This window comes from Oryzias latipes, chromosome 20 (assembly GCF_002234675.1).
Source record: "Oryzias latipes chromosome 20, ASM223467v1".
In the NCBI taxonomy this organism is placed as follows: Eukaryota; Metazoa; Chordata; class Actinopteri; order Beloniformes; family Adrianichthyidae; genus Oryzias; species Oryzias latipes.
In genome coordinates, this window is record NC_019878.2 from 10,792,465 (window position 1) to 10,816,707 (window position 24,243).

General features: G+C 41.1%; 1 protein-coding gene across 4 annotated transcripts in view; it reads left to right on the forward strand.

Annotated features, from left to right (window-relative positions):
* Positions 1 to 24,243, forward strand: part of LOC101167748 (rho GTPase-activating protein 29) — a 38,531-nt gene that overhangs the window by 12,270 nt on the left and 2,018 nt on the right. For 2 of the 4 annotated variants that reach the window (XM_023950014.1, XM_023950013.1), the window contains exons 3-21: positions 6,909 to 7,052; positions 10,834 to 10,930; positions 12,204 to 12,276; positions 12,611 to 12,671; positions 13,025 to 13,171; positions 13,463 to 13,527; positions 13,636 to 13,746; positions 13,846 to 13,926; positions 14,026 to 14,205; positions 14,310 to 14,447; positions 14,589 to 14,779; positions 18,132 to 18,295; positions 18,748 to 18,873; positions 19,400 to 19,498; positions 19,627 to 19,784; positions 20,513 to 20,701; positions 22,410 to 22,547; positions 22,692 to 22,927; positions 23,915 to 24,206. In XM_023950014.1, coding sequence (XP_023805782.1) covers positions 6,909 to 7,052; positions 10,834 to 10,930; positions 12,204 to 12,276; positions 12,611 to 12,671; positions 13,025 to 13,171; positions 13,463 to 13,527; positions 13,636 to 13,746; positions 13,846 to 13,926; positions 14,026 to 14,205; positions 14,310 to 14,447; positions 14,589 to 14,779; positions 18,132 to 18,295; positions 18,748 to 18,873; positions 19,400 to 19,498; positions 19,627 to 19,784; positions 20,513 to 20,701; positions 22,410 to 22,547; positions 22,692 to 22,927; positions 23,915 to 24,206 — 2,690 coding nt within the window. Of the gene's footprint in view, positions 1 to 6,908; positions 7,053 to 9,889; positions 10,191 to 10,808; positions 10,931 to 12,203; positions 12,277 to 12,610; positions 12,672 to 13,024; positions 13,172 to 13,462; positions 13,528 to 13,635; positions 13,747 to 13,845; positions 13,927 to 14,025; positions 14,206 to 14,309; positions 14,448 to 14,588; positions 14,780 to 18,131; positions 18,296 to 18,747; positions 18,874 to 19,399; positions 19,499 to 19,626; positions 19,785 to 20,512; positions 20,702 to 22,409; positions 22,548 to 22,691; positions 22,928 to 23,914; positions 24,207 to 24,243 lie in introns of those variants that run through there. The other 2 variants (XM_023950016.1, XM_023950015.1) reach the window with 2 other exon arrangements.

The following is a 24,243-nucleotide window of genomic DNA, read 5'->3' on the forward strand; positions in this document are numbered from 1 at the left end:
CCTCCTTCTCATCAGAATTGGAGTCTGATCCCCATGTAGCCTTCATTCACCACGGCTTATTATGCACAGGAATGTCTCTCGCTCTCGTAACCCCCTCTCCAAGCAGGGCTGTGGGGGTTTAGGGGTAAATTTGGGACAAATCCCAAGAGAGAGTACTACCTCCAAAAAAGGAAAAAACTCTTACCCCCTCACTATTTTCTCAGACTCCCAAATTCAATTCCCTTTCAAAGTTTTTGCAGACATTTCTCTCAGATTGACTAATTTTTACTGGGAAATCACCAAAATAACTTCTTTTTATGGGCTCTCCCCAGCAGGGAATCGGTGTTCCTCTCTTTGTGCTACAGCCAGCATGGCAGTAAAGGGGTTAAAATAATCAGTCTCTGTACATTATCCTGTGTCCTGCTGTGCTGGTGGATGCCGCCATAATGTTGTGCTAATTAGCCTGCTTTTCAGGATTTCCAATGGTCTACACAACAGCCATTGATGATTGAAGCTTTGCTCTGTCTGTTGGTGCTTTCATGGTTGAGTACGACGTTAATCTATAGCTTGTTCAAGCGGGATGCCCTCAGGTTTCAGGATTTAGTTACTGGTGAGATGAATGGGATATTTAGGCTGTGTGGGGATGATTAGGCTTTTTGGGAGTTTATCATTCAAAGGATAATATCCATAAATGGGATCTAAAAATGAAAATGGCCTATTAAAAGCTTATGGATTTGAAGCACCTCCTTGTAAGCTTGAATGCTTGTCTAACCCAGAATGTTCTTCATATAAGATGTCTTTGGGGAGACAGGGGGCTCTGTTTACAACAATGGATCCAAGTTCTTTTGGGGGGAAATCAAGTAAAGTCATGTTATACATTTACCATCTCTGCTATGAAAAGTATAAAGGACCTCCAACTATTTTCTTGCTGTGGGAACCTGATCTCAGATGTTTACCTATAAGTGGGCTCATTTAATTTGTGTCCAATAGTCCCAGATCCCCATCGCTAGACTATTTCATACACTACAGGTATTTCCGTGGAAATGAAAAGAACGTGAGGTTGATGGGATCGAGACCCCACCATGTTCCCAGCAATCAAAAAAAAAGAAAATGAATGAAGATGAATGAGGGTGGTTGCTATGGACAAAACTGAACTCCTCGCCTCCTGTGGAGACGTTTTGAGAGGTTTTTAACAAGCAGGTTTGTTGGCATGGAGTTCTGTAGGTTGGTGAATGATGCTGTATGTAAATCCTTTGGATAATACAGCCTCATTTTTTTCCTACTGGAATTGTAACTCTTCCTATTACAAAAATATTTAGCTTTAATTTTCTGTTACCACCTTTGTTTTTGTTTTTTTTATATCTAAACAAAATCTTTTGGTTGTTTTTGGTCAGTTTGCTGCTTAAACATGAAATCTATCTTTAATTTTCCTCAATCTTTTTGTAAAATATATATATATTTTTTGGCTTTAATAGAATGATCCAAAGTCTAAAGCTGGACACTCAGTTTAATGCTACTGCATGTGTTGCACGTTTCAGAATGCACTAAACGCAGCTTCTTGAACTGTCTTTTAGCAAATGTTGTTTACACTGAACTGTCACTACCCAATCCTAGCGCATGTACCAACACTTGGGAGAGGTTGGTGTGACATATCAAAGCGGTGTAAATCTTTTCTTTGACAGTTCTATTCCAATATATGACTGACTCAGTGTTATATATGTTCCAGCCGGGCACAAACCGCAATAATTAATTCATCCTCCATTAACAATTTCAAACAGTTTGCACTTAAGAGACTTAAAAAGGGCACTACCCATACATCACTATCAAATCTGAGTCTCTGATTGGTCAAAGTTCAACTGGTTTGACTTTCACAGTCAATGGCCATAAGTTTTGTGCGTAGAGCCTCAAAAAAGGGCCGAAAAACTTCAGTTTTGATGCTAAATGCCACGGAAACCTGGAACATCCATTCACGCGTAATTACAAAGACTTTTCCTGGAATTGACTGCTTGAACGCACATTGCCATGGTCTGTGTGAACGTAGTCTATTAATTTATCTAAGGGTTTTAAAAAAAAAAAAACAAAGAAATTTTTATTTTGGTACTATAAACTATAAGAACTGGACGGAGTGACCCCTCCCCCTTGCGTTTCAAACTGCTGATTTCAAGAAGCCAAAATCCCATAGACTTCTAGTGAGAAATATACAGCTCATTTATTATATTTTCAAAATAACCATGCTGATCTACCTTTTTATCATGTTCTTCCTAATCCCTTTATTTTTATATTTTTTTCTGTAGTGCGAGTTATTCAAGTTATAAACTGACCAATCAGATGCCTAAATAAAAGTACGTGGTCTCACTTTAAACGTTCAAAACGTTTGATAGATTTTGCATATCCCGCTTTTAAAGTTTAGGAGTGTGGACTTCCAATAAGCCCACTCCTGATTGGAGAGAGTGGTTGCCATAGAAACAACAATTTGGACCAATCACTTCTTACTGATGTCGTCTGGCTCCAACATGGCCACATGTGTATCGCAATAAAAATGGCGACATAATTGACTACATTTGGTTGGAGCTATTTACCAAGGGTGTCATCACACTTCCTTTCTCCAGTTCTCAAATACAGTCAACGCTTGGTACCAAAAAAAAAATTATGAACCAAAGGGGATTAAATAGTAAAAACATGGTTTTAAAAGATAGAAAAATGTATACATGTTTTGCAAATACAAACTCAATGAAAAGGCTCCAAGCAGGAATGCAGTTTGCACTATTTCGTACTAAAATCTAGTCCTGAATGGGAATGACTAGCTATAAAGGTTGTATGACAACTTGTTGACATTTCTTGTTGCCTGTTTTGGTAGAAAAATTAAGAATAGTATTGGAAATAAATCATACTCAATTGTTGAAAATTATCTGAAATGTAAGACATTGAGTACCTAAATTCATTGTTTAGTTTTTCTTTTAACTAGATTTTTCACTCTCAGTCAATAATCTGTAGAGTTTATAACCTAGCCAAAGGTTTAAAGTTTTTCTATTTTTTAAGATTATATATTTACGATGAGTACGCCCTTCTATTTTTCTTATTTTGACTGTCAATAAGCACACTTCACTGTCACCTTTTTGGCCCTGGCCTCTGCTAATATTGTCGTGGTGGCCCCAAAGGCCCGGCATTATTAGAAAAATTATGAACCAAAGGGGATTAAATAGTAAAAACATGGTTTTAAAAGATAGAAAAATGTATACATGTTTTGCAAATACAAACTCAATGAAAAGGCTCCAAGCAGGAATGCAGTTTGCACTATTTCGTACTAAAATCTAGTCCTGAATGGGAATGATTTTTTAAGATTATATATTTACGATGAGTACGCCCTTCTATTTTTCTTATTTTGACTGTCAATAAGCACACTTCACTGTCACCTTTTTGGCACTCCAGTCAGTTGGCTGCATTTGCAGCCCTGGCCTCTGCTAATATTGTCGTGGTGGCCCCAAAGGCCCGGCATTATTAGCCTCTCTGGTTGCACTGTTTGTCCCGCTCCGAAAAAGAGGGCTAACAAATAAAAAGACAAAACGAGTGACGGCTAAAGTCTCTCTGATCCCTTTTTCCAAACGGGGTTAATCCAGGGGCGATCGTCAGCACAAATTATAGCCTGCTTGTGTGCATCCTGAATGTGTTTTGCAAAGAGGTCTGACCCAAGAAACCGCCATTAAATAAAAACCACTAAACACCAAGAAAAACATGTTGAAAAAGTATCACAAATACAACCTGGATAACTTTGATTATAGCCTTGAAGTGGAATGTAGATCCGTCCTAGCGACGATAATGCGGGCTCTTCCAGACGGAAGAGACAAAATATCCAACTTTTGTTTCTAAATTTTTTTGTTCCTATTCATCTGTACAAATGTTACTCAAATATTACTCATTTGCTCCTTTAGTTTTTTTTCATATGACGTCATTTTTCAGGCACACCTAAGGCACATTCTCAAGGTTAGTCGATAACAAAGTGCATTTTGTCCCTTTACAAGTGGCGTTGACTCACTCTTGGTAAAGACACATCCAGTACATGGACCTGCATGCTTCAGATTCCATGCTGTCATTAGTGAGCAACCAGATATCTATTCACCAGGAGGCAAGTGTAGGTGCTTCTATGTACACTCCTAAAGGTTCTGTCCTGTACAGAACTTCTGCTGTCTCTGCCCTTGCAGCTTTTCTGCCTGGACTAGATATTAACTCCTGCAGTCTTCCATTGCTGTGAATGATTGGCCCAAATCATACGTGACCATTACAGTCGCAATTTAAACTGATAAAGGTTGACAGTTCCGCGGTGACCCTTCAGCCAGTTAATGAGCATCATTGCAACCGGGCTTTTATTTAATAGCTGGGCTGTTGCTTCAGCTTGTTTGGTGTTTACTGCAAAACACCCAATTACATTTATCAGCTAAGTGTTGGGTGACACAATTCCCAGCAAAGCACAGAGCCTTAAAGTATATTGCCCGAACAAAGATTACTGCCTCTTTATTTGCCCTGTTACATGTAGATAATGCAGCAACTGTTGTTCAAATAATCTTGTGTGTTGCTGTGATGTGAAAAAAATTGGAAGTGAAGTTAGGTACGTTAAAAAAAAATGTCAAGAATGTTTAATCACCAATCAGGTTTGCCCTTTTCTTTTGCCTGCAGACAGCCCATATCCACCCATAAAGCCTAACAATATAACTTATCTATATAACCCTGGCCGACTAATCAATATATACAAGAGAAACTGAAAATGACTAATAAAAAGTTTTAAAATGTTATCTTGAAAAGTACTATACAGCTTGATATGTGTCATTTAGTAAAGTCGCATTTGTTGATAACCTGGATACAAGTAGGGTCCAGGTTTTACGTCTATAGTTCCTTAAAGGAACTGGATAACGGAAGTCCCAGATAACAGATCCAGGGTTATCAGCCTTATACAGTCAAAAGGTGTGATCGAGATGATGTTTCTATATTGATGATCAACCACTTAAAAGCTATGACCCTGGATTACAAATATACTGCCAGGACCATAAATATTTGGACAGAGACACCATTTTTCTAATTTAGTTATAGTACATTACCACAGTGAATTTTAAATAATGCAACTCAGATGCCATTGAAGTGCAGACTTTCAGCTTTTATTCCATGGGTTGAACAAAACAATTGCATATAAATGTGAAAAACTAAAGCATTTCTTAAACACAATCCCTTCATTTCATGGGCTCGTAAGTAATTGGACAAATGAAATAACTGAAAACAAAATGGTCATTACTGATATTTGGTTGAAAACCCTTTGTTGGCAATGAAAGCTTGAAGTCTTGAGCTCATGGACATCCCCAGATGCTGGGTTTTCTCCTTCTGAATTCTCTGCCAGGCCTTTACTGCAGCGGCTTTCAGTTGCTGTTTGTTTGTGGGCCTTTCTGTCTGAAGTTTAGTCTTCAACAAGTGAAATGCTGCTCAATTGAGTTAAGATCAGGTGACTGATTCAAGAATAGTCCACTTCTTTGCTTTAATAAACTCCTGAGTTGCTTTGGCTGTATGTTTTGGGTCGTTGTCCATCTGTAATATGAAACGCCGCCCAATCAGTTTGGCTGCATTCAGCTGGATTTGCTCGGTCAGTCTGTCTCTGAACACCTCAGAATTCATTGGGCTGCTTCTGTCCTGTGTCACGTCATCAATAAACACTAGTGTCCCAGTGCCACTAGCAGCCACGCACGCCCAGACCATCACACTGCCTCCACAGTGTTTTACTGATGATGTAGTGTGCTTTGGATCATGAGCTTCTCCATACTTTTCTCTTACCATCATTCTGGTAGAGGTTGATTTTGGTTTCATCTGTCCAAAGAATGTTTTTCCAGAACTGTGCTGGCTTTTTTAGATGCTTTTTAGCAAAGTCCAATCTAGCCTTCCTATTCTTGAGGCTTATGAGTGGCTTGCATCTTGCAGTGTACCCTCTGTATCTACTTCCATGCAGTCTTCTTTTTATGGTAGACTTGGATATTGATACGCCTACCTCCTGGAGAGTGTTGTTCACTTATTTGGCTGTTGTGAACGGGTTCCTCTTCACCATGGAAATGATTCTGCGATCATCCACCACTGTTGTCTTCTCTGGACGTCCAGGTCTTTTTGCGTTGCTGAGTTCACCAGTGCTTTCTTTCTTTCTCAGGATGCACCACACTGTTGATCTTAATGATGGCTCCTTTCACCTGCATGGAGAGCTCCTTTGACCGCATGTTGTCTGTTCACAGCAAAATCTTCAAAATGCAAGCACGAGTCCTCTAATCAACTCCAGGCCTTTTATCTGCCTCACTCATAATGACATAACATGGCAATTGCCCATACCTGCCCATGCAATAGCATGGAAGTCAATGGTCCAATTACTTACAAGCCCATGAAATGAAGGGATTGTGTTTAAAAAATGCTTTAGTTTTTCACAGTTTTATGCAATCTTTTTGTTCAACACATGGAATAAAAGCTGAAAGTCTGCACTTCAATGGCATCTGAGTTGTTTTATTTAAAATTCACTGTGGTAATGTACAGACACAAAATTAGAAAAAAATGTGTCTCTGTCCAAATATTTATGGTCCTAACTGTAAATTAAAACACCATGGTTTTAAGAAGTTTGCATTACATAAATTTAGAAGGCAAAGTTTAATCTGGCCATAAAAAAAGAGAAATAAACTTTGAACTTTGTTTAGAACTCCCACCAGTTTTCCACTCTACAGTTGTTGTATACCTGTAGTCCATTACTGATGTTTTTAGTAAAAACTTAGATGTATCAAAGACTTTTGTAGAAAAGTACGTACCTGTACTTAAAAGTATTGACTGCTATAAGCAATTCTTGATGTTATTTTGTTGTTGTTACATTTTTTACATAGGCGGAAATGGTTACAATTATTGTGTGTGTTTTCATTCCCCAGAGCACCAGGACTGCCTGCATCATGCGGTTCATGAGCGCCTGGGCGAGCTGCTGCGAGTTCTGAAGGCTATTATCAACAAACACCAGAGTCTCAACTCTGTGGATATCCTCAGTACAGCTGGAACCGTCATCGCCACGGTCAAAGGTGAGCCGAGATTACCGGGCTCTCCCTTAAACTTGTAAACACACACACCGAAGTTGGCGGCTTTTCTGTAAAACACACCAGCTACTCCTCAAAATTCTCCTTTGGCCTGTTTTCTGTCTCTACCTATCTCATCCGCCCTTCCCCTTCGGCAGTCTTCTGCCCTGAACTTTGTCTGTGTCTGCGTCTTGTCTCGCTCACAGTCTAAAAATCTGTTTTGAAAAAGCTCTCCAGAGGGCTTTCCTAATACGGTTTCCTTTGGCTTTGTGAGTTTTTACTGTACCGACACTTGTATTTACAATCAAAGATTTAAAAGTGTGAGATGTGAAAGGTGCAGCATACCACTAGTACACAAAGGAAGCCATGCTGAAAAAATTCCTCTCCAATCTCTGAGATTATAATCCATCATGTACGTCCATTTTTACTGAAGCACGGGTGCCACACAGCAATCTCCTTGGGTACTCCTCATCTTAATTTGCATCGCAGAGGAGCTGCATGTCCTTTTTTTTTTTTTTTTTACAAAAAGGCTCCTCTTGATAGAAAAGTGTTGACATGATGGGGTGAACAAAGCCAGCGATGGCTCTTTGCATGTGAATGGGGCTCGGCTTCAATAACATTTTTTGGAAGGCGTCCATGCTACTGGGTGTGCATGTGCCACAGCCAATTATGAAGTTGTTGCAAGTCTTTCAGGCAGGAGTGTCACTGTTTGGCATTTAATATCCAAAAGATATACACAAAAACTGTGATATTAAAAAAAAAAAATTTTTGTATGTACTGCGTTTTCCACACTATAATGTGCAACAAACTATAAGCCACATTAAACAAGACAAAAGAATCAGAGATAAGTCTGTCAATCAGACTTTAATAACTGCATTCACAGAAATTCTAGAATTTGATTGTTACACACTACACGTGAGCATATTCACAATCCCTATAACTCCCAACCTTGTTTGCTACACTTAAAAAAAAATAAACAGATACAGCTTAAACAAACATTACTGTTATTATGCTAAACCCCAGCCTAGTTAGTAGTAAAAACACGTAAAAAAAAACTAAATTCCAATAACGCTACACGTTAGTCGCATTAGGTTATTTATCACCGAACCTTGTTTGCAAGTTGCGGGAAAAAAAACAGACTGAAGGCCCATACACACCGGGACGAATTTCGCGCGCGATTTTCGCAGACGTTTAACGCCTCGTGACTAAACAAAGGGCACCAATGAGAGTGTGCACACCGATGCGAAAAAACGCCACGCGTCAAAGCGTCAAAAAAAAAAAAACGCCTCGGGTTCGTTTTTTTTTTTTTTTTTGACGCGTTGCGTCGAAATCTATTCGACCAATAAGAAATGCGCTTTTGCACACGTGTCTGGAGCCTCTGAAATTACAGTAAAACGCAACTTGGGGGCGCTCAAACACAAAACTGCCTTGCTGAGCACACATACCAGCGAAGAAGATAGACGCCGAGTTGCATCTACACTGCCGCGAAGAAATAATGACGAACATTCTAAAATATCCCCAAACCAAGCACCAGTTGGAGCTACCGGTGCTTGAAATATTCATGTTTTTTTTGTTTGATTCTGACAAACGCGTAAATACTTGCTCTCTTCTTCTGAGTGAAAAGCGACTTTAAGAAGCGTAAAGTTGTGCAGCGCCACCTTGTGTACTGGAGTATTTCTGTTTTACATTAAGCGCCATCTAATGTCAGGGAATGAAATTGCATGTTCGCTCGGCTCATCGTCAGCGAAAATCGCCTGGGCGTGAACACAAAAAACGTGGCGAAAAACGCTGGCGAATGACGCTGGCGAATAACGCCTGGCGAATATTCGTCCCGGTGTGTACGGGCCTTGATACAGCTAAAACAAATGTTTCAATCACTATGGCAACTCCCACCTTAGTAGTAACATAAAAAAAGGGGCAGTCCAACACCACTACACGTTAGCCATGTTAGCGTATTTCCAAAACACCCAAACTTGTTTGAATCTATTAAAAAAAAATAATGGACATTTTGCTGGAGGACAGTGCACCTCTCTAAATGAACCATAATTAATCTATATATATAGAAGGGTTTTCAGATTATGAGCCACACTGTCGCAATAATAATAATAAAAGGAAATAAGGCTTTAAAATATGTCTTGTAGTGTGGAAAATACAGTAAGCATATTGTTCTCTTAAATTTGTTGCAGTAAGTTTGTCAGGAGTGGATATATTTTCAATTCCAGCTGTGCTTTTTGTTTATTTTTGCAATCAGATTTTATCTTCCTACGTGTCTTTAATAAATCAAAGCATCATTTAATCATTTTATGTTTATTGCATGTGTAGTACTTCAATGTCCTTTTTGCCACTAGGTGGCCAGAAAAGGTCACATCTTGACCCTCCCTGAGACAGCTGTGTACTTTTGTTCCCCAACACAAAGTCTAAAAGCTACTGAAATGACACAATAATAAGCCTCTATGGATGACATTCTACTGCATATATTAATCTTATATGTCATCTATGTACACTGATGGTTTCTAATAACATGAAACTTTCAGGAAAAAACTGCAATTGAATTTCTCCATTGTCAAAAGTACAAACACTGCGTTGAATTTGACTTTGTGTTAACTGTCACGTCCAACTGCACTCTTCGATCCCCGAAAGCAGAACTCTTCGTGAGTGTTTGGAGAGTGTTGTGCTTTTCTTATGAAACAATACCATTTCTCACTGATGATGTAACTTCCACTTTTGAACCGTTGCTGTGGGCCAGAGCAAGTAGTGGCATTGTATTCCAGAAAACCTCAGGATGTCCTGTCAGGAGTTTTTTTTTTTTTTTTTTTTTTTTTGGGTGGGGGGTGGGGGGTCATTGGACAGACGAGGAGGAGATGCAGCAGCACAGAAGTCGTGGGCTTTGATTGGTAATAGCAGAAGCTCCACAGAGGATAAAAATGTTTTCCCATGAACATGGCAACATGTTACCGGCTTGGTTTTCTCTTTTTTAACTAATGTGGCAAAACCTTTGCGTTTTGCCATTTAAAGGACAAATTGGATCTGTTTTTAGCAACTTTCTGTCCTCCTTCGTGGACATTTTATGTTGCTGGGTTACAATCGGGTTTTTTACCAAAAGCGGTTGATGTTCAAGTGGATTATAGGGAAGCTTGCTTTCAGGTAGGTAATTGGTGTTTCTGAATTTTCCCTCTGTTCTTTATCCTCTCATCAAGAAGGGACTCGTTTCTATGTTCTTTGGTCAAAGCTTGAAACCTGATTCAACGTTAAACCTTTTAGGCTTGGGGATGTCACTTTATTTATTGCTGCATGTTTATTCTTATTTTGAAGCATCTCTCCTGTAGTTTGGTTTTCATTCTTCTTGGTCAGTACGGGAAGTTTATTGTTAAGACTAATTACAGCCCCATATACACTGGTGTTGTTTTTTTTTTCTCTCCACTCTGTCCTCGGTCAGCACTGTTTAGACTTAAAGCAGGAAACTACTGTGCGGCCAGATTACAGCCAAATGTACACACTTGCTGTTTCTGCTTATCTTCACTGATTTACCTTGGTTGTTTTTGGATGGCTATTTTTTTTTTTTTTTTTTTTTTTTTTGTGTCTTTCAAATTCCAGTGCGTGAGCGGATCCCGAACTCTTTGGGACAAGAGCATGACTCAAAAGGATTTTCCTTGACTGCATCCTTGACGTCACGAACAGGATGATGAATCATAGATGAAATGAATGTCTCTGGACTAAAGGGGTTTGCAAAAAAAAACCCCCATGTATTTTTCTTTTTTTAAGCAAACCTTTCTGCATGATTCGATAGGCGTGAACTTCAAGGAGGTGAACGGCGAGAACAAACAGGAGCTTTTTGGAGACGTCTACACAGCTATTGACACCTTGGCGTTCACGTTTGGCAATGTGTAAGTGTGACGACGTTGTTGGAGCTGCTGTTTATGCAGCTCTCTTTCTGTTTGTGATTTTTCTTGCAGTGTTATTAGGATGGATATTCATGTCAAATACAAGCTAGAGACTTACAGCAGCCAAAAAATATTGTCTTGAAAAAAGTTGATGCATTTAAAGGACCAATTTTTCTTTTTAAAGACCCACTCCGATTATTTTTTTTAAAAATTTTTCAAAGGGTTTCCAGTGGTCTTTTAATTCTGATTATACAATGTTTAGCCAAAATAAAAAACGTACATAGTTTATGCAGAGCAGCAGTAGGTCATGTAGGGTTAATAGCCGATGAAGTGTGTGTTATCAGGAATTGACTCATGCCGTGGAAGCCTGAACCATCCAACGCGAAGCAAAGGATAGTGCTTCCGTGAAGCTTCTGCTAAGCCGCGGACCTCGACTGCAGCGGCAAAGAAAAGCTATATATATATGCTGATCATCACGATATGTTAAATAAAGCATCAGTTCAGAGAAAAAGTTCGCCTCTTTACTGCTTGTTTTTGTCCAGATGAAGCTAATGATTGTTTTAAAGAAGCTAGCACCGTGATATAGAACATTTAAGCGATGTGACCGGAACTTCTTTTTTAGGTGTGCATTATCCCTGTGCGTTATCAATTTTCAATGCAAGCCCAGCAGCCAATCAGAATCGAGAATTCACCGGGGACCGTCTGAACAGAGCCACCTGGCCCTCCTTTCCCCTCCCTGTAGCTGAGAGCTCTCTGTTTACATGCTCTCCTGCTAGATTCCATCCCCTCCTGACACTCCCAATCTGATATTGTAGGTGCAACAAAAATATTGGAGCTATCAACCAGATGTCAGCTCAGACGAGGAAGGCAAAGACGTACATGGAGGCATTTGTCAGAATGGAACGGAGCAGGGAGCTTGTAGCTCGTCTAGCGTATTTTCTACATCACCAAACAGCATTTTTTTTGTCTGCTCCTGATGCTTGATTTGAATAAAAAGGTGCTTAGAAATGCAATAAGTCCTCCATCAGAAAAAGGCAGCAAGAGCATATTAAAAACACAATCTTTATCGGAGTGGGTCTTAACTTTTCTATTCTGTAACTGATCTCCTGCGCAGTAGATCGAGAAGCAGTTTAACAGAACACTGAAACCAGGCATTGGAAGCATATTTAACATATCTTTTCTGGTTTACCGACAGAAGGAATAAAGCAGTTGGAACTTGTGCAGTTTTTTCCCCCCTTTGTCTTATTGGTATTTTGTTGCTCCTGTTTTTCTTTAGAGTGTCTGACTTCCTTATGGGAGATGTAGAGAATGGATCGGTGTTGGGGCTGCCCCTAACGAAAAGAAGTAGGGTAAGAAGGTTTTGCATATCCTTTTTCCATCCATTTGTGAAGTTTTTTTCATCATAAACCCATATGCCACTGCTCACATTTATCCTGGTAAAAGGTATAAAACTCAGTTTTTCACTACAAGTTTAGTGTGGTTAACAAGGTTGCCCTTCATCAATGATGAATTAATGCTATAGTGTTGTTTTTTTCCATGTAGTGGCTGTACATAGGAAGCCAAAGCTCTGATAAGGACTATTTAAAAACTGTTTGCAGAGCGTTCCATGGTTCAGTTCGGAAATGCTGCCCCTCCAGTCTCATTTAAAAAAGTAAAACTTCAAAAAATGTCTTTTATTTCCAGTCATTTGAGAACATTTCTGTGGAAATTGGAGGATCCGGTCCTGAGAAAGATGATCCACCAGGTAGGACAGATTAAACCTACTGTTTCTGTGGTCTGGTTCTGTTTTGGGAGAAAAGCTAATTTTCCCAGGTTGGGTGAGGGTTTTTATTTAGGCTTTGATTTTGTTATTGTTTTTAATATTTTTGTGGGCTTTCACGGGGTGATAAACAATTACTCTATTGAAATGTCTGTCAGCTTTACGTGGCTTCAGAGGGAATTGACCCATATTACCGTCACTCTAGGGCAGCTAGGTTTTACCCACTCCCTCACACACCTGTTGCTAGGCAAATGTAGTGCCAGGCATGTTGCATTTGTAGCTAGAAATGTTAAAGCCCATCTCGTCCAAGTCCCCAAACGATTTCCCTGTCATCGAAGGGCCCTCTCAGCCGGTTCGCCCAGAGGAGGTGGACCGAGCGCTGCAGCGGCAGGACAGCGGAGTCGATTCGGCGCTGCTCTATGCTAAAGCGTGGTCCAAGTACACCAAGGAGCTTCTGACTTGGGTGGAGAAGCGGCTCAATATGGGTGAGTTAAGACACCTGTAGAATGATGGGGTGCTGTCTAAACATGAAGTTGAATGACAACAATCTACCATTTTTCTACATTTTGCTTAGTCATGATTGCAGCTTTGCTTGTTATATGTTACTAGAAAGTTGATATGTTGACAACGGGCACCTGCGGGTCATACTGCTTACAGCTTTATATCTGATTATTCATTATTTTCCTTTCTTTATCATAAATGACTAGTTTAATTTTTAATCCAACTCTACAGTAAATGATTCATTTTTTTAAGCTGTTGTTGTCTTCCCTTTGCAGACATAGAGTGTGCAAAGACTTACGCCAAAATGGCTGAAACTGCAAAGGGGCTTGCAAGTCAGCAGGTAAGCAAACACTGCAGCTAATTCCACCTGTTGCGTCATTTTTTTTTTTTTTTTTTTTTTTTGCTGATGGACTGGATGGATGCCAAGACATTCTAATTTCCCTTCTAGGAGTTCATGCCGTTCCGTGAGATCTACATGACGGCTTTCAAAAATGACAACGAATACAGTCAACTGGTACTAAACACTGCAGCCATTCTCCAAAGCAACAAGTTCATGCAGGTAACTAGTCCCAACACCTGCTGTAAAGCTGAAGTTAAACTTTGTCTAGAGTTGAGCAACAGAAGTGAGAGTTATTAGTAACTGTTTGCTTCTATTCAGCCTCTTCTGGCCCGAAAAAATGAGCTGGACAGGCGAAGGAAAGAGGTCAAAGAGCAGTGGCAGAGAGAGCAGAAGAAAATGGTAAGTGGATTCTCCAAAACGACAAATTTGGACCATTACTCTGCAGCTCCTATAATGCAAGAGATGCAGACACCTGAAAGTTTTTGTTTGCCCCTTCAGCACGAAGCAGACAACGCTCTAAAGAAGGCTCGGCTGCTGCAGACCCAGCGGCAGGAGGAATACGAGAAAGCCAAGGTGGCCACCAGTCGCCTGGAGGAGGAACAGAATGCAGGTGGGGGTCCAGCCGCTGCCAAGCAGCTGGAGAAGAGACGCAGGCTGGAGGAGGAGGCCTTGCAGAAGGTATGACAACTCCTTTCAGAGACAGTTTATGCTTGCATGTGGTTTTTGATTACTTTAATGTTGAGTATGGATGCCAGTAAGGTAAAAATGGTTTTCCTCTGAAGGCTGAAGAAGCTAGGGAGCACTGTAAGGCCTGTCAGCTCGACGTTGGAGTGAAGAGAGTCGATCTGGCAAACGCCAAGAGTGAGATCATCACTCAAATCCGAGAGATGGTCTCCCAGTGTGACCTCACCCTCAAAGCAGTAAGCTTGCACATTTCATTTGCAAGAATAATCCTTTCTCAGGTGACTTGTATAAGGGAATGAAAAGCATGCTTCAATAGAAAAGCAGAAATGAGTTGACGATTGTTAAGTGGAGGATTATGACGGCCGTTTGTGTTTCAGGTGACCGTGAACTGGTTCCAGCTCCAGCAGGCTCAGGTCGTCTCTCTGCCGGTCAACCACCAGAGTCTGTGCGAAAACGCCAAGCTGTACGAGCCCGGCCAGCGCTACATTGAGTTTGTCCGGAGTTTGCCTGCAGATGCTCCTCGCCTGGAGTGCCACTCAATTGATGAACCTACAACAAAAAGCGCAGGGTAAGGGGGCAGGTCTGCTATAATCCAGTTCCTATTTACTGCCCACACTTTAGCTGTTCACATTCCCTCACTAGTCCCTAACCCCCAAAGACTAAATGTTGCAGGAAAATCTAGAACCATGGATTTTGATGCTATTTGCTCACATGCTCACTACTTTTCTTTTTTTAGAATATGACATCACCCATTTGCTGAAGTGAAAAAACCTCATAAACATAAACATTTTACGAAGACTATTTATGAATCCACTGTTTTCTGGTGATGACAACTTGGATGATTAAAAAAGAATCAAAATTTTCAAACAACAAATCATTCAAACACAATTTATTATTGTCTATATTCGCCAATCTAGTGTGATGCGCTCTAGGTTATGTAAGAGACTTCTGGAAAATTTCCAAGACACTGGATTTTGGAATTCTAGTTTGGGACACCCCGACAATAGGACAAATGCTTTATGCATTGACTGTATATGAGAACTGGACTGGGTGACCCCTCCCCCCTTGCATTCCAAATGGGAAGTCCCATAGACTTCTATTGACAAATTGACAGCTATTAGTCATTTATTTATTTTTTAATAACCATTCTACCTCTATTTAACATGTTTTTGCTTAACAAGATTTTTTTTATATTTTTTCTTTATTCCAAGTTATTCAAGTTACAAACTGACCAATCAGATTCTTCAACGTTTGATTGACAGATTCTCATGAGCTCGCTTTCAGCGGGAGGGGTGTGGAGTTCTAACAAGCCTCCTCCAGTCCTGATTGGTGAGAGAGGTTGTCACGGAAACCATGACTCAGACCAATCACTGCTCACTGATGTCGCCTGGCTCCAACATGGCAACATCCATGTCGCCAAAAATGGCGACTGAAATGACTTCATTCACACTCACTCTGTCCAGCTCTCATATACAGTCAGTGGCCCTACATAGTGCACTAACCGGGGAGCAGTGACTGAATTTGGACACCGTCTTTGTTTTTCTCACTTAAACAACTTTATTTATCTGCAATCTCTAGCTTTCCTTTTGAAGGAATGTCCCTAAACAGACTTACCAGCGTAGTGCGACTATCAAGAGATTCTGAGTGAGCATAACGATTAGATTTGGATAGAATATAATTGGTGTTGTTCTGTGAGATGGCAGGCCTCGTTGGTGAGAGGGGGAGTGCCAGAGTGGGGGAGTTTGTTTTGGAAAGTCTTTAACAGTTGGGTTGGTCTGGACTTCCTGTGGAAATGACTGTAGTCAGCTAACAGAAGAGCTGGGTGTCGAGGGGGGTTAAGCACTAATGACTCAGGAACTCCCAAATTTCATATAAAAATGTAAACAAAACAAAAAACCCAACTGTCCAATTTGGGCATTTCTGGAGAGCAGCTTTTGTAAGCTAGGATGCGGTTGAAAACTTCTTTCGATTGGGTTGTGTTGACACAGGTTTGTGGTCACACGCACATTCCAGACAGGCGGGAATAAGAGAGTGCTTTGTTCTCACTTAGTTTTCTCCCTCCGCTCCCCCACCTCCCCCACGCTCTGATCCCACTGATCAAAAGAATTTAGCTTGGGAGAGAGGAAATGACACACCCACGTTCACATACGCCCACTGCACTGCTCCCCAACATCTTAAATATAGACCACTGACCTACTTTTTTGTGTACTGTGGGAATTTTTTGGTAAACATTGGAGGGCATCGTCTGTCCACCGTCGAGAGTCAGTTCAACTGTATTGTTTTTAAATTAATTGGTGTTTTTATGAAACTCGTGTAGTTATGTTGTGTTTTAATGGGCTTTAAAATCGTAATTAACAATTCCCTACAGCAGAAGCTCATTTGTATATGTGGTGTTGCCGTCTCGTCCGACCTTCGCGGATTCGGATGGTTCAGGACGTCCAAAAATGAAATGTGCATTTGGGAAATGAAAAGACACACAAGAGTCTGCATGAATTTTCAAACCTTTTGTAAAAAGGGAGATCTGGAGAAACATGACCTGTTAGGCTTTGTGGCTGTCTGCTGTCTCTGTCCTCAAGGCAAAAAGGTTTTTTTTTATTATTCAGTAAGGGAAGATGAAAACATACAAAATACATCATTAGACTGGTGTGTTTTTGTCTAGTCTGCAATGCAGGTGTGGTGGCTCCATAAACACTCCAGTACAGAAAGAAAATGGAGGCCAAAAGTCAAAAACAGGCCTATTGGTGACCTCGGCACATATTATCTGCTACTGAGGGCAGGAATCAAGCATATTTCTGCAATACAATATACATGCATGTATAGAATCCATTAAATGCATAAGAACAAGAACATAGAAAATATAATAGAACCCCTGTAATGCATAATGAAAAGATCATAGGAAATATTATGGAACCCGTGGAAATAGTTAATCGACTGTATATGAGAACTGGACTGAGTGTGATGTCACACATAGAAAAGGGCTTCCTTACAGTTCGAACAAATTGAAGTTAATTTAGTCGAGATACAGATGCCGCCATGTTGGAGAAATCATCAGTAAGAAGTGATTGGCCCAAGTCAACCAATTAGTTATGAGCTTGTTGGAAGTCCACACTAGGCATCGCGATACCTGCTTGTGCAATACGCCTAACGCAAAAGATGGCGTAAACCACAATAAATGGTTACCTTAAATGTTTACACACATGTATAGACAGAGAAACCATTATGTTCAAAAAAGAAAATTCAAGTGCACGCTACTTACATTGTTCTTAATTCTTTAGTTTTATGCCGTTAAGTACTACTAACTTGCTGTAAACTTTAGGTTGACTTTTATGTAATTAAATTGTTGCAGTGAAGTTGAAATGATACATTGTGTTAGCTTTGTTTTGTTATTTGTTCATGAATTGCAATTCATATAGTAATCCCCATATTGATCCCAATATTGATCACTGATGCCGCACATCGTAGGTTTTCCTCATATCCACACCCCTACCACTTGACAATAGGATCTGTCAAACGTTTGATGTGAGACCACATAATTTTATTAAGGCATCAGTTAACATGAATAACTTGCCCTAAAGAAAAAATGTCATGAAAAACATTTCCGATTAGCAAGAAAATGTTAGAATGACTGAGTAATAGCTGTTCTTTCTATTGAAGTCTATGGGATTTTGGCTTCTTGGAACCAGCAGGTACTTCCTGTTTGGAACACAAGGGGGGAGGAGTCACTCCGTCCTGTTTTTATATAGTCAATGGTTGCATTATTAAATTCTGTCAGAATCTGTTGAAGTTTGGAAGCTTTTTCTCAGCAGCTAAAATCTCTCCTTGAATTAGGATATTAAAAGTGTGGAGATTGCACATTTCTGTAAAAGTGCTCGTCACTCTCTCAACAATCTGAGATTTTATATTTTTATTTTCCGGTTTAGGGTTCACTCCAAGAAGCGCTCGCTAAGCAGCAGCCACTCCTCTCACAGCATCCTGACGCAGCCATCTGTGGCTTCTGAAGCTGGAGACGAGGTGGAAGGCTCGGCCAGTACCCATCATGCCAAGGTTGCAGAGAGACGCTCCAACGGAAGCACCGATTTCCACGGTATGCAACTTATATTGAGCCACTCCTTGTGTACATTTGTCCAAGTCACACTCCCTGATAAGGTCACTTTATTCAGTTCAATTCCCATTTGTTATGTTGTGTTTTGATTTTCTGTGACATTATAAAGGAGACTGTTTACATCACTGATGTGTCTGCTGGTAATGAAAGCAGGATGAGGTAGAACTTTAAGTTCGTAAGAAGAAGCTGGATCTCCCTTAGACAATGAACAGAAAGTTCTGGGCTGCATTCAGTAATAAGCTAAGTTCACGCTAAAATACATGGAAATGTTGTCATGAGAATGCATGCCAGGGTTTGTGGCACCCACTGACTTCCCGGGAACAGGCAGGAGTTTCAAAAACACGTAGACGGTATCTTTAGAACCGGCTCTCTATGTTCTTTCTTGTACAAGAACAACCCATAAATTATTTTAAATTGTTTTTATGTTTGTGCAGGCCGGATCCAGGGCCCGTTTCGACAATGGAGCTCCACCAGTCAGGGAGGGGGAATGTGCAGCGACTCAGAAAGTGCAGGAGGCAGCAGCGAGTCCCGCTCCATGGACTCCCCCACTGCTAGTCCAGGTAAAAAACACCGGGAGCTGCATTTTACATTCAGATTGTGCACCTGACAACTTGATGGAACTGACTGAAAAAAGGGATTTTTGAACAGCAGTTGCGTTTAAGACCCACTCTACTCCACTATGTGGTCAGTTTAGTATAACCATTGCTCCATGAAGGGGTAGCATGGTTGACTTTTGCTTTGGAGGCATGTTATTGGATTCATCCCCCTCAAGTGTGAACGATTTAGGAGTTTATCCCTGATTAACTTCATTAAAGGCCTCATCATGAAAACAATAACAGAGAATAAAACAAGATCAGCAGGCATCAGCTGATAAGTCCATATAAATGTAAATCACCACCAATCACTTACATTACCTCTACTGGTTCAACAGCCACACCTTAAATTCATCAAATTCACCAGATCCTCGACATCCTCTTCAGTTTGGGCCCCGCAGTGTTTCCCACAGGATAATCAGACACAGCAAGAAGAAACTCAGTATGATTGTAAAGATGTGGGCTTACTTCTGTGTCGTGCCTTGTTGCTCAGGTGACTTCAAGAGGAGGTTACCCAGAACTCCTTCCACAGGGACTATGTCCTCTGCTGATGACCTGGACGACAGGGAGCCCCCTTCACCTTCTGATAACAGTGAGTTCATCTGCTTTTTTGTGTATGTTTTGGATTGAGAGTTTTTGCTACAAATTTGCCCAATTGTAAGTAAAAATTTGATTTAACAAAAAAAAAAGAAGCTATTTCACTTCTCCTCTACTCTTTAGGCTTAAATGACATAGAGACCGCCAGCTCTCCAGGACCCTTTAGAAACACCCAGATGTCCAAGGCTGCCCAAACCCACAAGCTGAGGAAGCTGCGAGCTCCTTCCAAGTGCAGAGAGTGCGACAGCCTGGTGGTGTTTCACGGAGCAGAGTGTGAGGAGGTAATTCCCTTTATGTTCAGGTTTAAAAACCGAACTGTTTTCCCTCATTTGAACACCCACATTACTCCGGCTGAGGGTGCCAAAGCCTCACAGCAGCTTCTTTATCAGACATGGCAAGCAAAAACCCAAACTAAAACAAAAGACAAAAGCCACCTCTCCCCTCATCACAGCGCTGAAAGAAGGCGGAAGAAAGGAAAAGTTGAAACTGGCAAGCGTCTGTCCTCAGACACCGGCTGCTCTCAGTCAGGGGAACGGGCAGGGAAAACTGAAGAGCCTTTGTTTGTCTGCTGAAGAATCCTCTCCTTCATCCCTGCACGCTCTCCCTCAACTATTGACTTTAGATCAAGTTTCTGTCCATATTTATTAGACACACTGAACAAGACGGTAACAATGGAAAATGGATTATGTAATTTCTGTTGACAGGCAAACTGACATGCAAATGGAAGTCGCTGCTGTGCGCTGGAATCACTCAGCACCGCGTATTTTAAGAGCTCACTTCTCTTTTAGGCCTCAGTAAAAGTTCCCACGAAACTTTATCTTCGAGTTAAACATTACTCGTTTACCAAAAAAAAAAAAAGACAAAACCCACTAAAAAAAGACCTGCTTAAATTTGTTATTTATCTTGCAGGTCATCCTGGGTTTCTTTGCCATTTCCTGCTTTTATGTTGGAACTCATAATCTGTGCTTGTTCAGCGACTAAGAGCTGTCATTGGCTGTGTGTTTTGCAGTGTTCACTGGCCTGTCACAAGAAGTGCCTGGAAACTCTGGCCATCCAGTGCGGACACAAGAAGCTTCAGGGAAAGCTTCACCTGTTTGGCATCGATTTCTCGCAGGCGGCTAAGAACAGTCCCGACGGGATCCCCTTCATTATACGGAAGTGCACGTCGGAGATCGAGAACAGAGCGCTAAACATCAAGGTACTCCTACTGACCGCGGTCCGTGAAGAGGTTCACCGCTCTTGCTGGTTAAAAACCTTTATAGTTTGAGGATAAGTTGTGTTTTTTTTTTGTTTTTTGCATAGTTTGGTCAGGGGTGCAACTTATGTGATTAAAAAAAGGAAACAACCACTAGAGGGCACCGTAGATGTTTATATCAGTGTTTGCTACTGACAGTAACATAGAAGAAGAAGCAGCGCCCAGTCTTACACTGGGCTCAGCGGAGTTGTTCAAAGCAACACATGGGATGAAGAATTCAACAGATCTGAAGTGACATAAACGGTTTAAATGACTTCTTTATGTTCTTTATGCTGTGGATATTGGAATAGATGTTCGTAAGTTGCACTAATAGACCAGAGTCCTCCTAAATAAGCGTCAATGTGTTATGATAGTGAAGCGTGTAAACAGTTATTCTGTTATTTATAATTTACTTTTAGGAAGAAATGTCGTTCTTGTTACTCCAATGCAACTTAAACACGATTATTTTCTTATTTATTATGCATTTTTTTTTGCATCTATGAGAAACGTATTTTCACAAATCGTACTCAAGTACCAAAATAAGAAGCTAAACACTGTGTTATTGGAGTGATGGGATCGGAATGATGCAGTTATTTCATTTTGTATGCATATCAGCCTGTTCACTAGAAAGAAAAGTGTCAAGAAAAGCATTAAAGACTCACTCCAACTATCCTTTGATCTATTGTAAAAGCATTCCCAGTGGTCCTTTAAATAATGATTATCACGTTTATAGCCCAAAAAAAATTAAAAACATCGTTTTCTTGGATATAGTCTCTGCAGTGATGATAGTTCATTTGAAATCCGGCTCTGAGTTGTGGGTAGGACTGCCAATCCCTTCCTGTAGTTGAGAGCTCTTGGTTTACATGCTATCCCACCGCTTACAGCCCCTCCCAACCTCAACCCCACATTACTGGTGCAACAAAAATGTTACTAATATCGTAGCTATCCAGCCGTACAGTTTCCAGATTCCAGCTCAGATGAGGAAAACAAAGAATTCCGTGGATCTATTTGTCTACAAGTGGATGCATCAGAATAGAACAGAACAGGAAGCTTGTGGCCCGCTCAGCGTATTTTCTACGTCACTAAAATGCGCTTTATCAAACGTCCTTTTTCGCCGCTCGTGCTGGTTTGCGGCGCCTTCCGTCCGTGAAACCAGGGTTCGACTCCGGGCTGCTCCCTGTTCCCTTCTCTACTTCTATGCCGGTCCCAAGCCCGGTTGCTTTGAGAAGGTTGCGTCAGGAAGGGCATCCGGCGTAAAACATTGCCAAGTTTACCATGCGACTTGTTCGCTGTGGCGACCCCTGATGGGCAAAAGCCGAAAGAGAAACAACAACATCAAACGTCCTTTTTCATCAGCTCCAGATTCACAACCATATGAAAAAGAAATACTCTGAAATTCAATTTTAAGCTTCATTTTGTCATCAGAAATATACCATGTTAAAAACACCAAAAACAAAGTTTTCACCACAGTGGGTCTTAAATGAGCCTGTGACTGGAAAAGGCCGGCAAGCAGTCTTTATGTATTGTCATAAAAGATCTTAGAGATTTAGCTTTTTTTGGCTGTGGAGTGATGTTTCCATTGTTTCTCATTTTGTTGCTGTCTGCACAGCTGAGAGTTGAAAAGTTGCATTTAGGTTTCCTGTTTTTTTGTTTTGTTTGTTGTGCTCTGAAGGGGATCTACCGCGTGAATGGTGCCAAGTCTCGTGTGGAGAAGTTGTGCCAAGCTTTTGAGAACGGCAAGCACCTGGTGGAGCTCTCTGAGCTCTACCCCCACGACATTAGCAACGTGCTCAAACTCTACTTGAGACAGGTGGGCTGAAGAGACATCGAGAAAATGAAAGGAAAATACTGATTCATCTTCATTTTTCTGTGTTTTCTCTTCTTTATTGATCCTGTGCGCCCTTACTGTTTGTTTTGCTGCATCGTTTGTTTATGCCCTGCTTTTACGCTCCAGCTTCCTGAGCCGCTCATCCTGTTCCGCTACTACAACGACTTCATCGGTTTGGCCAAGGAAAGTCAGAGTATCATTGTGGAGGACCTAGAAGCTCTGCGGCTCAACACCAACCCCGTGACCCCGGCCCAGGTCAGCGTGGACCTGAACCGAGTCCTCTTCAAAATGAAGGATCTGCTGCGACATTTGCCCCCAGCTCACTACAAGACCCTGCAGTTCCTCATAGAGCATCTTCACAGGTCAGTAGGGCGCGGAGGCAGAACTAGAAACCCAATCGACTTGCAAGGACCAGATTGTTTTTGCAATTTCTCCGTCTTACTGAGCAAAAGTTTTGCCCCTGCCACGTGCTCAAAATGTGTTTGCACCTCGTACCCAGGGGAAGATGAATTTTACGTATAGTGAACGACCCCACCTCCAAATAAATGATGACATCACATTCATTGTTATGATATGGTCACAGGACCTATAACTTGGTGACTGCTTTGTGACAAAGTGGGAAATTTGGTGATTTTTTTTTTTTCACATTTTCCCACAATATTGTAAAGAAAAAAATTAGTTCAAGCAATCTTCACAGAATTTCACCGACAGGTTAAGTCTAAACCCACAACCGAAGTTTTGTTGATCTTTAATCTCCGGAAGAGGCCATCATCTTGAATGAAAAAGAAAAGATATATAAACGTCTCCTAAGGATTTTTATCTATCATCTCCTTACTACTTGAGCATCATTGGGAGGCTTCTTGAGGAAAACGTGGGTTTTAGATGTTGAATGGCATTAGCATGGCGATCTTGCAAATTTAGCGTTCTTTTGTCGCTCGCATATTACCAGAATCGTGAGAAAATGTCATGCATGAATCGTTGGCTCAAGCTGAACTAAACAGTATGACATGAACATGTTAGGAATGTGGGCGTGGTTAACAAAAAAGCCTCTGTTGCCAAGGAAATCCAAAAGTTTACTTTTGCATATTCTGCTAAAAAATTACGTAGACCTGTTTGTCACCCCGAGGTGACCAAGGACTAAAATCGTTGCTATGGAGATGAAACCAACAGAAAAAAAAGTGTTTTTAAAATATTTTTTAATGAATTTCATGTGCAGATCTGACCAGGGGGGCAGAGGAAGTTAGGGAGAGTGAGGGCCATGTAGCATCCAGTGGGGGCGTGGCTGGTTGCGCCTGTGGCTCATACAATGCTGCTCGGGGTTTTAATTGATCTCGTTTTCTTCTCCAAAGGGTGACCGAGTGTTCAGAAGAAAATAAGATGACAGCCAGCAACCTGGGGATCATCTTTGGCCCAACTCTGCTCAAGCCAAGGCAGGCGGATGCCGACGTTTCTCTTTCCTCGCTGGTCGATTACCCCTATCAGGCGCTCATTGTGGAGCTCCTGATCAGACACTATCAGATGGTCTTCGACACGCCTCTCAGTCCTCTTGGCCCGCCCACAGAGGCGGATACCGGCTTCACCCGCCAGGAGAAAGAGCAGCAGCTGAGCAGGCACTCCAAGTCACTAGGAGACATTAAGGAGGTAGCTGTTGATGTTTTTTTTTTTTATTATTTGCACA